The following is a 12,346-nucleotide window of genomic DNA, read 5'->3' on the forward strand; positions in this document are numbered from 1 at the left end:
ATTAGTGCTTTATACTGTTATGATAGTTGTAGCTTTCATTGGCTGAAACACTGAAAAATGTTTAGAAATATTATGAACTATATGCTCAAAATATTCAGTATGCTAACTGTAGCTAAATGTTCAAAGCACACCAGAACCAAGTGCTGAAGCATATACATCATTCTAGAGATGTTCGTTATTTCTGGCATAACATACCTAATTGTCCTTGTTAGAATTATTGTATAGTGCTAGGTAATTCTTTCCTTCAGATCATGCAGCATATATCTGAGTGCGGTATTTTTGCTTTCTGTGTTTAACATTAGTGTACTGCACATAAGACAAGTGCACATGTGAGCAGTTGGAGCTCATCTGTCTATACCTACTTCAGAGATGCATCAAGGCTCCAGAAGTGTTTTCAGGAAGAGCTTGCTTAGGAGCAGAGTGGAAAAATGCTAGCTGCCTTGAGAATCTGCACTGCATGGAAACACTTTGTTTTCCTTTTCTTCCCTGTAGTTTCTTGTCTGTCCCAATTTCCATGCTTCACCATTTTCTTTGCCTACTTTTATTTTCCCCATATGTCTCTGAGATGTTTAAAGTGTGTGTATTTGTAAATGATTATTTACATATACCATACTGTTGCTGAAGGCATCAAATTGTCTATGTGCTAAGCTCATCCTGTTTCTAATTGACTCTTGCTATCACTGAACTAATTAGCAGAAGCGATAAGGAAATAAATTTGCAGCATCTCTCCTTTGCTGCTTAAAGAGATCTAATAATGAAAAAGAATATAATTGGATATAGATGGGAGTGTCAGCTGGGATTGCCTGCTGCAAGGTGCATACAAGATCCTTTGTATTACAATTTAGTATCTTAATAATGCCAATTGCTATGAATGCGATTTTTTTAGATCTGTAATGTGCAATTAAAGTAACTAAATTGATTTGTGACTTCTAAATGATCAATATTCTTTGCATGTTAAATGATGTGCTCTTTCTGTTGTGAAGCTAATTTGAGATGCAAATGTTACATATTTTTTTTTTCAAATTGAAGTTTTTACCTGTATCATTCTTTTTAGTAATTGTTTTGATTATCATTTTTTCTAAATTTAATATTTTATCAGTCAGTCACTAGGTTTATGTTGCTTATTATTATTTATATGATAAGAATTTGTATTGCACCATTCATGCTTTTGTCCTTGTGTTATTAAAAATGGGTTGTTTTGAACATTATTTTTTTTATTTCATCTTCTTGAAGAACCTATTTTTTAAATATTTGACTAAGAATGTCTCTGCCCGATCTTTATATTTCTGCCTTGAACTTCAAAATGTTTTGTATTATAATATCGTCTATTTGTTTTCCAGTTTTTAATGTCATCTAAGTGATTGTAAAATAACCCTTCAAGACTATCTTGACTAACGATAGTTTATGAAGTTAAGCATGCATGGTTAGGATTACAATTTGAAAAACAAATATGAAGTAAGAATCCGCTTCAGCTTCCAGAAATAGTGAAGATTCAGTTGAAAGTAACTTCTGTAGCAAGCAGGTGTTTTAGTGATTACATCCTATAAAGATTGTTCTTATTCCAAATATGAACATACAAGAACCCAACAGTTTGACCACTAAACTTCATGTAAGCCAGTGGCCAGAAAACTTCAAGCACTAAACAAAGTTTTGCTTCACTGTGAACCCACTTTCCCGTTATGAAGTCTTGAATGGTTAAGCTTTGCATTTGCATGCACTGGGACTTAGAAATTTCTTCATGTGGTTCTCCTGTTGCAAATGGAACTTTCCATCAGCATTGAATCTCAAAGGCTAATTGAAGAATTTAGTTACTTTAAGATGCATGTAAAGTCAGTTTTCTTATATGGAATGAAGCTTTCAGTCTGTGATTTGCTTACTTGCAGTGGATAAACTAAGCCATGTGTCAGGAGTCATGATTATTTTTCTTTATAGGTTTCTGACAAAGAGAAGATTGACCAACTTCAAGAAGAACTTTTACGCACTCAGGTAACTTTTCTGAATAATGAGTGCCTTAAGTAGAGGTTTGTGTACATCAAACTCGGATTTACTAGACAAAAGCAAGACTGAAATGTAAGATAGTTGGGCAAAATGAAGATTTTATTAATTATTGCTGAATCTCAGAGTTCATCAGTACACAGGGCTGACCATGTTGGCTCAGAACAAAGGTTCATGCAGTCTATTATTCTTTCTCTGACAGCGACTGACAGCATATAAGAGACGAGTGTAAGAATAGGGAGAATGTGTAATCATACTTCCCCTTAATACTTTCCTTGTCTTCAACACTGTATATCTCTGAAAGGTGAAGTGAGACAGAAGTGTTGTCTTGCCTCTGTACAACTGTAATTTTCCACTTTTTAACTTATAATGCATATTAAATTTACTTTTAATGTTTTACAGTTCTGTTTTGTAACTTCAGTGCTGTATATATATCCATCTGTGATATCTTGTATGTTTAATTGGCACGTTTTGTTGCAGAAAAGAAATATGTTTGCTTCTTAGAGTTGCATTTTAATCCCTTAATCTAGGAAATATCATTTCTAGTAGAGTGAAGAAACTCTTAAGTGCATTTGCTGATCAAATACCAGAGGACCAAAAACAGAAGTAGAGATTATTCTGTTCATGAAATAGATGAGATATTCAGATTATGGTATAATGGTATTCAGAAGAACCAAAATATCTTTTTTTGTCGTCTTCTCTCAAGAAAAATAATTGCAGTTTTAGTGCTAGATATGCATTTAGGTCATGCAGTGTTTATCAAACACATCTGTTTTGTGAAGCAGTAAGCAATTCTTTTAATTGTTTCTGTGATTGGACTATATGGTATGAAAATTGCTACAGGCAGATTAAAAGCTTTTCCTGTGCCCTCTCTTTGAGGTAAAAAATCAGTTAAGGCCTCTAAGAAACTGATGAGAATGACACTGTTCAAATTGATGCCCTTTAAAAAATTCAGAAATTGAAAAAATTGAACAATAATGACAACTATTGGTAGGCTTTTTTAAATATACATTTTTAAGATCATTGCTTCTGAAAACCCAGACTGACTGCACTTTCTGAGTCTGTCTTCTTCCTAGTTCAGTTATCCCAATTTAAATTGGTCTGAGGGAGAGTATGCTTTTGCAAGTGAAGTCCTGTTTCAGTGTTTCTTCTGTTGCTTACCAAAGAAGCTTGCTTTATTGGTTGGCAAGAAAGGAAGAAAACTGCAGAGATTAACTTTAAGATCACTGCTTTTTGATTTGGCATTTTAGAAAGTACATGTGGTAACTCGGAGAACTCAAAAGTTCAATGACAAGCATGCGGAAAGTCCATTTGTATGTGAATTTCTCTGTATATGGAAACAGTGACTTGTATGCATTCACTTTACATAAAGCTTATATTTACTACCAGACAAGGTAAAATAGTAAGAAATCTAGTGTCTTTTATCAGAGTTACAAGTAAGTATGAGCATATGTTTTGTAAGAACAAGGTCACAAAAATAAAAGTTTTCATATTATCTGAAATTTGGTCTTGTGTTTGGTAGCTCTGTTAGGACTTTCATACTTCAGGTCAACAGAGGAGCATTTGCAGCACTTCTCAAATGTAGCTTTCATAATATTGGGCAATACAGCGTGCAGCTGCACATCCAGTTTGCAAAATAATACTTCATCCCTTAAGAAATCCTTAAAGAGCAAGGACCATGTTTCCTCAGTTATATGGCTTACGCCCTTGCTTAGAAAGCCTGCTAGGTTTGTTGTCTTACAAAAGAGGAGCAGGCTGGGGTACAGCTTCCTGTTACATACCTTAACTGGACTTTTCAGTGCAAGTTCGGTATCAGTTGGGACTCCTTCTTTCTGTCTCATCAATTAACTTGAACTTCAGCATATCTCATTGCACTAAAGCTTTAATCACCTTAATCAGCAAGGCAGAACTAGATTTTTTTAACCTATTTTTTACTTTTTTTCAGTGATTATGCATATTCATCATATTAGTCATCATTTTGCTTTTCTCAAGTTAATATATAATTACTTTTTGTATGTGTATGCTTCTAAATTGATCGGCTGTCTGACTCAGCCAAACTGTTTTGACCCAGTGTTTTGTAACCTCTGTATATATAATTATATTTATTACTTCTGGATCGTTTCGAAAGCATTTATTACTTATGTTTTTTTATAATGACACCTTGAAATTCCATTTGCACTTAAAAGTACATAGAGACCAAATACATTTGCATGCAGTAGAAAACAGTTTTCAGAGTAAGGTGTCAGAACTATTCATGTCGTACCTTCAGAGGACTCTATCATAATCTTTTCTCAACAGGGATTGAGCTGGTACAGTTGTTTCTCGAATCGAGGATGAGTATAGAAGAAAGGGTCTAAACTGCAAAGTGATATTTAGGCCCTGTGATCGTGATTGAGCAATTAGAGTTTCCAGTGACACTAAGTTCTGTCTGACTGAGAATGTGTAGCTCCTCTGAAAAAGATGCTTGCTTAAATATTGAATAGTGTGTCCATGAGTTTGAACATTGTGGTTTTATTAAAACTTTTGAAGTCAAGGTGTGGTATTGCTGAAGAAAAAATTTCTAATAGTCTTCTCTTGGTGGCCTGATACTTTAATAAGCTTCAGTGATTACTCAGATTTCTATATTTTTGAAAGACTTGCCTGAAGGGTAATGTACTTTTCATTGGTAAAACTTTGCTCATGTGAGTGTATTATTTCCATAATTACAATAGTATATTTTTACCACTGTTTTGAAGCTCAAATATCAACGGATGCTGGAGCGATTAGAGAAGGAGAACAAAGAATTAAGAAAATTGGTACTGCAAAGAGATGACAAGGGAATTCATCAGAGGAAGTTAAAGGTACTTGTGTGTTACACATCAGTGTAGAAATATAATTACACCATGGATTTCATCATACTATTCTAAATTTATTTGGTAATTCATGTTTTAACATTTTTAATTTAACTTTTAACATTTGTTTTAGCGTATCCATGTATTAAAATGTCACTTAGCTAAAAAATATTAAGGCTTTTATAAATCTGTTTTTCGAACTGTTTGACTTCTGAAAGTAGTTTCAGCTGAAGAGCACAGAGAGATTAGTAATTCCAGCTAAATAAATTGCTTAAGTTGGTAGGACATGTGGATTGTACTTTTTGATGTAGCTTCACTGCATTTGATAATAAATATGCTTCTAGCTCTTTATGTATACATAGTCCAATATCTTCACAACTTGTAGTGGGTCTTATTAAAACTGGTAGGAATGTAGTTAAGAGGTTAGGAAAGCATCTTTTAATGGCCTCATATAAATCCATGGAGTTTTAACTAAGTTTGCTTTTGCTTTTGTTTCCCAACATTCTGAGCGCTCTAAAAATGGGACATTTTCTGTCTCTCTCTGCATGTCATGTGCTGATCACTGTGGATCTTCTTCCTTCCTCTAGAAATTAGAAGACAATGAGTTCATTTCTTATTTTTATTAACTGAGATTAATAGTTCTGTGCCCTTTTTTATGCTTACTGTTGAGCCAGCTGGAAACTTAAGTCTAGATGTTTAATGGAAGGAACTCAGTTCACCTCCTTAGCTTGGAACCTGTGAAGTCTGAGTGATCTTCCTCTCATGCTTTATGTAAGAGCCCTCATTATGCAAATATGTACATTGCTCTTTCAGTAAGATGCACCTAGAACTGCAGCATTTTTGTCCACAGAAGACAAAGGCTTACTTTGTTTCCTGGAAATTGAAGTTTGTAAAACAGAGATCTGTGCTGTAGTATAGACAGTTTAGGATTCAAATGCTTAGAAGAGAATAAACACACTTTTACAGAATATATAGATGAAGTCTTCTGAAATTTGGTCTTTGTTCTGTCAATCAGTGGAGTGTTCCTTATTTGCTTTTGTTTTGTTTTTTAGAAATCTTTGATTGATATGTATTCTGAAGTACTTGACATCCTGTCTGATTATGATGCCAGCTATAACACTCAAGATCATCTACCTCGAGTAAGTAAGAGTTCAAAGTATTTGTACTTTTAGTAAAAATTATCAGTGCTTTATGGAGAGGATAGGTTGTGAAAGCAAGTTATTGGTGCTGGTTTGTGCTTTTGAAATTAATATAAATGCAACTTAGTCATAATATTCACTGAAAGACCAGTCTTATAATTGAATAGAACATTTAGTTATATTCCAGAACAGTTCAGAATTAGAGCTAGACTATTTTTTTGTAACTCCAGCATTTTTCTTGGAGATGTATTCTCTATTTCAGAAGTGACAAGACTAACCCATCTAAATACACTGAATCTGTCCCAAATCACAGATAAAACTTGATCTAGATACTGCCGATGTGCTCAGCCTTTGCTTTTAAATGGTATGAGTTAGGGCACCTCAACCTTCTCAGCACTGTAAAATGAGTATGATTTTCAGAGTGTATGCCTGTGGAGCTGGGAAGGAAAGGTATCCCCCAGTCATTTCCCACAGTAGTGCTGCCATTGGAAGCGGGAGTTGAGAAGGGGTTTGGCTAGTCTGACTGCTGGTGTGTGGGAGAGGCAGGAATACTTCCTGCATGCACAGCCTCCTGTAGTACCTATAGGAAAGTAGGAAGATGGGTAGATGGCAGCAACTCATCAGAACTTAGCCTTCTCCATGCAGAAGCAGCATCTGCCAGAGGAATAATTTCCATTGTTTCGCTTTGCTTAGAGGAGTTGGCAAAAGCAGAGAAGAACTGTCAGGCATGAGAATGACAAGTGCTCCTCCTCTTCTTCATCAGATGTCCTGTCAGATCAGGCACCTAGCTGCTGGTTGGACTGTGCTGGCTTAAGCAAAAGTGAAAGCTTTTGCATGACTAAAAGTTAGCCTTCCTTCAAGGATTCCATATTTAAAGCAATGCATTTATTATCAAACATAATCCAGCCTATGTTGATATGAATTAATGTATTTTTTTAGTCAGTTTTTATCTAAGCTTCCAAAATGTTTTGCCAAAAGCTAATGGTTGTTTAAACTTTCACTTAAGGTGGTAGTTGTTGGAGATCAAAGCGCAGGAAAAACCAGTGTGTTAGAAATGATCGCCCAAGCTCGCATATTCCCTCGAGGGTCTGGGGAGATGATGACACGTTCCCCTGTTAAGGTAAGAAATGCATCATAATCTCTGTATCAGAATTCACCATATAGTACTTTCTCTGAAGTTACTGTTTAATGAAGTCTATGTGAACATTTGGTTGTAAAATATCCTCTCATCAAGTGAGTTCTTACAGTCAATGACAAAACTTCTGCAGGCCTCTACAAGATCCGTACATACTATCACAGAGTAGTAGTAGTTCCTACTATAAGTGGTTCTGTATGTACAGTCTGTACTATAAATAGTCCTGTGCTGAATAAGCATGACATACAGTTGTATGTTTGTATGGGGCCATATACGTGTCATGTACTTCTGATGTTTCTGTTAGATTTACCATGCTTTCTCAAGTAAGGCTTTCACCATTTAGGTAACCCTTAGCGAAGGTCCCCACCATGTGGCCTTATTTAAAGACAGCTCTCGGGAGTTTGATCTGACCAAGGAAGAGGATGTAAGTATAAAGATATGGCTTGAAGTTGGTGTGTTATTGATTAATTCTCTGAAAAATTAAATGTCTTTATGGGCTGTTATACCCTGTTCTATTAGAGTGCAACATGTTGAATGGGGCAGTGTATTAAATTAAATACTGAATTATCTCTCAGTATGATTTTTGGCTAGTACTGAAGTGCGTAGAATAGAGGAGGAACTCTTGTGTTAGGATGTTTTTTGGAGTATGCAAGGGTGGGAAGGTAACGGGTGGGCAGGTAACCTGTTGTTTGGTGCCCCATTTACCAAACTAGTTATTCAGCGTGTTTGTTTTCCAGATGCACTTGAGACCTAGTCAGCAGTTAAAAGCAAAGATCTTACATAATTCCTAGGTCATCTTTTTTATTCTGTTGGAATCACGATTATGAAGAGTTTACATTTGATATTTTGCTTTTGTCAAAACAGCTTGCAGCTTTGCGAAATGAAATAGAAATCAGAATGAGAAATAGTGTGAAAGAAGGGTGTACTGTTAGCACTGAGGTAAGACTTGCCAAATATTTAGTGCCAAATATCTGCACACACATCTTTTATAAGTGTTCCTTCAAATACGAGACTGTGGCCAATCCAGTTTGTATATACTTGAGATTTTGCTGTATACAAACTGTATTTGGATTGTTAAAATCAGTTTTATGTCACAAATCCATGAATATAACATTTGACTTCCCTTTTTCAAATTACAGACAGTTGCTGATTTAGAGCATATGTGTATGTAAATGTGTTTTGATGTAACTGTTTATGAAATTTTTACGTGTGTGTAATTATATAAAAGATAGTGTATACATATATCACATAATATAAATTATACTATCTATATTATACTATATACTATATGTAGTACAAAAAAGTAGATATGTATGTGTGCGTATATGTGTATGTATAAACATTTCAATTTTGGTTTTGGCAGACCATCTCCTTAAGTGTGAAAGGTCCTGGTTTGCAGAGAATGGTATTGGTTGATTTACCTGGTGTCATTAGCGTAAGTACACTGTAAGATAAATCTGTGTAAGATCTGTAAGTAAGGTATTGTTATTGGTGAGAGTGTTGACTTTTTATTTTTTTGACATCTTTCTGTTTTCTTTTTTTCCTTTTAAAATATGTGTATGTATTGAAGACTGTGACATCAGGTATGGCTCCAGATACGAAGGAAACTATCTTTAGCATCAGCAAGGCCTATATGCAGAATCCTAATGCCATCATCCTCTGTATTCAAGGTAATTGAAATCTAGATGGTAATTCAAGTAGCAGGATTATTGGTTTTTTAGTTCTGTTTCTTATGCTCTGTATGAAACTCTCCTATTTCTTTTTGCGATGCGTGAGAATTTGTATTGTGTACCAATTGTGGAATTTCTGTTTATAAATTAAGGCACTTTTAGTATCAGCAGCAAAAAGAAACTTCAGTAAGATTTTTAGCACTCAAAAAGAAAATGACAATGATCGAATTCAAGATTTCTCCAAAAAATGTTTTTGAAGATAACAGACAATAGTAGAGTTAAATGTTTTGAATAAGCTTGTAGGTAGTGTAAATTTTAGTTTTGGTGGAAACTTATCATACTACAATAAACCAAATTTTTATGGTACTGGGAACAAAGAAAATTCTATTTGTGTGTACCAAAAGCTGAATAAAGACATAATTTTACTGGGTTTTTTAGTTGTAAAATGAAACTCTTTTCCTACCTACTGTGTCTTCAATACCTCATGTTCAGGATGTTAGATTTTGTAGTCCCCAAAATGTAACTGTATATTTGTTTTGTTTTTTTTTTCTTTTATAGATGGATCAGTAGATGCAGAACGCAGTATTGTCACTGACTTAGTCAGCCAAATGGATCCTCAAGGAAAAAGGACAATTTTTGTGTTGACTAAAGTTGATCTTGCTGAGAAAAATGTGGCTAGCCCAAGCAGGGTAAGTTGAAACTAAAGTCACACACACACAAAAATTTGAGATGCAGTCATAAGTATTGACTGCATCTATCTGTTTTGCATGTTTCTAAGTGTTTATTTCTGTATTTAATAGAAATTTTTTATTGTTTTAATGTGTCTCAGGCTTTGCTTTCAGTGATCAGCTATATGAGTTCAGTGAAGTCAGAGCCTGACTAAAGCTTGCTATCAAACAGTTCCTTTCATGCAGGCCACATGAGCAAGCTCATTTGCTGGGAGGCTTTAGGATATTTTGCAATAGGATTGTGCTCTCTCGTACTTTGAAAGCTGTGCTGCTTTTTTTCACTTTACTTTGTATTTAGCTATTTTGTGCCTTACTAGTTTCATGCCTTTTAGTGATCATTTTTTTTCTTTTAAATACCAGTAGAATTTACGGTCCTGTGACAAACTGCTTCTTATAGTAATGTATGTGTGCATATATTTAGAGCTGACTTTACAACTGCAGTGAAGGAATGAATGCGTCTCTAAAAAGTCACCAGGTTTTTTTTTTATCCTTTATTTTCATAGATTCAGCAAATAATTGAAGGCAAACTCTTCCCAATGAAAGCTCTGGGTTATTTTGCAGTTGTTACAGGAAAAGGTAAAGAGCTGCGCCTCTGCTTATTTTCTCCTTGATAGTATAGAATAATTGTCTAAATGGAACTGTTGCAGCACTCTTTTCTTTCTCCAGGAAACAGCAGTGAAAGTATTGAGTCTATTAAAGAGTATGAAGAGGAATTTTTTCAAAATTCAAAGCTGTTAAAGTATGTTGCTGTTTATTCTTTTACTAAAATGAACCCATGTTGGTAAATGCTAGCATCAGTTTTTGTAGTTGAATTTTTTACAAGGATTGCAGTATGAGAATGCTATTTGAGCTCTCTTACACTTAAATTTAAATATCTTATTGTGGTGAACATGTTGGCCTGGTTTCCTAGTGCACACTGTACATCAGCAGAGAGGGAGACAGTCACACACATTCAGACAGCAATTCATTTTACTGCAGATCTGAGCCTCTGTATCTTTTCATTGGCTCCAGAAGAACCAAGTTCTGGACCTATGTGTAGGCACCTGAGAGAGCTAGGAGGAATGAATGCAGCCCTACATACCAGTTTTAATGCGTTTTAAAGATCAGTCAGTGCATTTTAAAGATCAGTCCGCTTGGTGTGAAAACAGCATTACACTGAAAAGGTTAACTGGAGTGTTCTGTCGGAAGTTCATTGAACAAAGTATTTTTGATGTGACAAGCTTGGACTTCTCGGGAAAGTAAGCTGCATGGTCTTTGGGAATGAAGTACCTAAACTTTTATTATAGAGGTTGCAGTGTATTTGGGGGGGGGGGGGGGGGTTCCCCCTCCTTGATTTGGTGATTATTTACATTGAGTATTTTTGTGAAAGAGCCTGGATTTTAGTTTCGGTGCACATTGACGTGTTATTCTCCTGCGCAAGAAGTAAAGCTTTATTCTTGTGAAGAGAAAATGGGGACAGGGAAGGATGAGTATAAATAAGAGAATTTCCTATAGCTATCTTTTTTCCAGGACATGTATGCTGAAGGCGCACCAGGTAACAACAAAAAACTTAAGTCTTGCTGTGTCAGATTGCTTTTGGAAAATGGTGAGAGAGTCTGTGGAGCAGCAGGCAGATGCTTTTAAAGGTAAACTTCTTTTTCTACAGTGTTTCACAAGACCAAGTGAAAGAGCAACTTGCTGTTATGCAAGTCTTCCACAGACATGTAACCCTGTCTTGTCAGCATGCTTGCGCCCATGTATTTTATGTAATTACAGTTTTTCATGAGATTATGATGACATGTCATGATCACATGTCAGATGATCAAATATTTTTACCTCCTCCATATATTGTCTAGGAAATACAGTATTGCACCTAGTTTTTCTGCTCAGCTGGGGAAAAAGCAAAACAACAAGCCTTTCCTGCTGCAGAAATCTGATTTCACCATTGCACTAATGCTTAGGCCAAACAGTTGATTCCTGTATTAATGAATCTATTAATTTAGCTGTAAAGGAGAATGAACTGGCAAATAGCTTTTTATCTGGTAGTAGTAAATCAGCACATGCTTTAAATGAATATTTGTACGTTGTTTTTAGTATATGTATTGACAGAAAATAACCTGTTGGTTTTAAAAGGTGTTTAAATACCTTTTATAAATATTGTCTTCAGTGAAATACTTAGAGTTGTAGATCTGATCTGGATCATTTAAGGCTTACTTTTTACCTACATGAATAACTTTTATTTATTTTTAAAGTAAGAATCTGTCCAGAATCTTTCATTAGTGCTGTTTATCATAGGTAAAGAGTCTACCCCTTGGGGGTTACTGGGGGAAAAGTCATTTCTGTTGAGCTGCTGGCCATGGTCTTGCTAATGCAGCCAAGTATGTAGTTGGTCGTCATTGCTGCAAGGCCATGCTAATCACCTGTATTCAGCTTGTTGTTCACCAGGACCTTTGGGTCTTTTTCTGCAGAGCTGCTACCTAGCCAGTCAGTTACCAGCTTGTACTGGCACATGAATGTGACTTTGGATTATGAGTGTACTCCTCTGAATCATTCTGAATTAGAAATGCTGTGAAAGTAAGATTTTTAAAATAAGTTATATGAAGATTTGTGAAGTTATTCTAGTACCATTTATTTTCCCCAAGTTCTACTACTTGACTGTAGTATTGTTCAAGTCATGAAATATTTACGACCACAGAGAAAACTTTTGGTAAGTGTACCAAAAGAAATGCATTTGTTTAACACTGAAACAATCAAATTAATGGCAGATGTATCATAGCTTTCGATGATATCATGCGAGTGTTGATTAATATGTAGAACTTTGTTTCAAAATGCAACTCCTCTCCTTTTCCTATGGGGCTCTTTCAAGTTT

The 12,346-nt window shown here is 35.2% G+C and overlaps 1 protein-coding gene across 5 annotated transcripts in view; it reads left to right on the forward strand.

Annotated features, from left to right (window-relative positions):
• The window catches only part of OPA1 (OPA1 mitochondrial dynamin like GTPase), a 61,812-nt gene that overhangs the window by 16,166 nt on the left and 33,300 nt on the right, over positions 1-12,346 (forward strand). For all 5 annotated transcript variants that reach the window (XM_064516801.1, XM_064516802.1, XM_064516804.1 and 2 more), the window contains 12 exons: positions 1,933-1,986; positions 4,731-4,835; positions 5,879-5,965; positions 6,972-7,085; positions 7,444-7,524; positions 7,965-8,039; positions 8,464-8,535; positions 8,671-8,770; positions 9,329-9,459; positions 10,002-10,074; positions 10,165-10,237; positions 11,008-11,123. In XM_064516801.1, the coding sequence (XP_064372871.1) occupies positions 1,933-1,986; positions 4,731-4,835; positions 5,879-5,965; positions 6,972-7,085; positions 7,444-7,524; positions 7,965-8,039; positions 8,464-8,535; positions 8,671-8,770; positions 9,329-9,459; positions 10,002-10,074; positions 10,165-10,237; positions 11,008-11,123 (1,081 nt within the window). The remainder of the gene's footprint in view (positions 1-1,932; positions 1,987-4,730; positions 4,836-5,878; positions 5,966-6,971; positions 7,086-7,443; positions 7,525-7,964; positions 8,040-8,463; positions 8,536-8,670; positions 8,771-9,328; positions 9,460-10,001; positions 10,075-10,164; positions 10,238-11,007; positions 11,124-12,346) is intronic.

Source organism: Dromaius novaehollandiae, chromosome 9 (genome assembly GCF_036370855.1).
Source record: "Dromaius novaehollandiae isolate bDroNov1 chromosome 9, bDroNov1.hap1, whole genome shotgun sequence".
Classification (NCBI taxonomy): Eukaryota; Metazoa; Chordata; class Aves; order Casuariiformes; family Dromaiidae; genus Dromaius; species Dromaius novaehollandiae.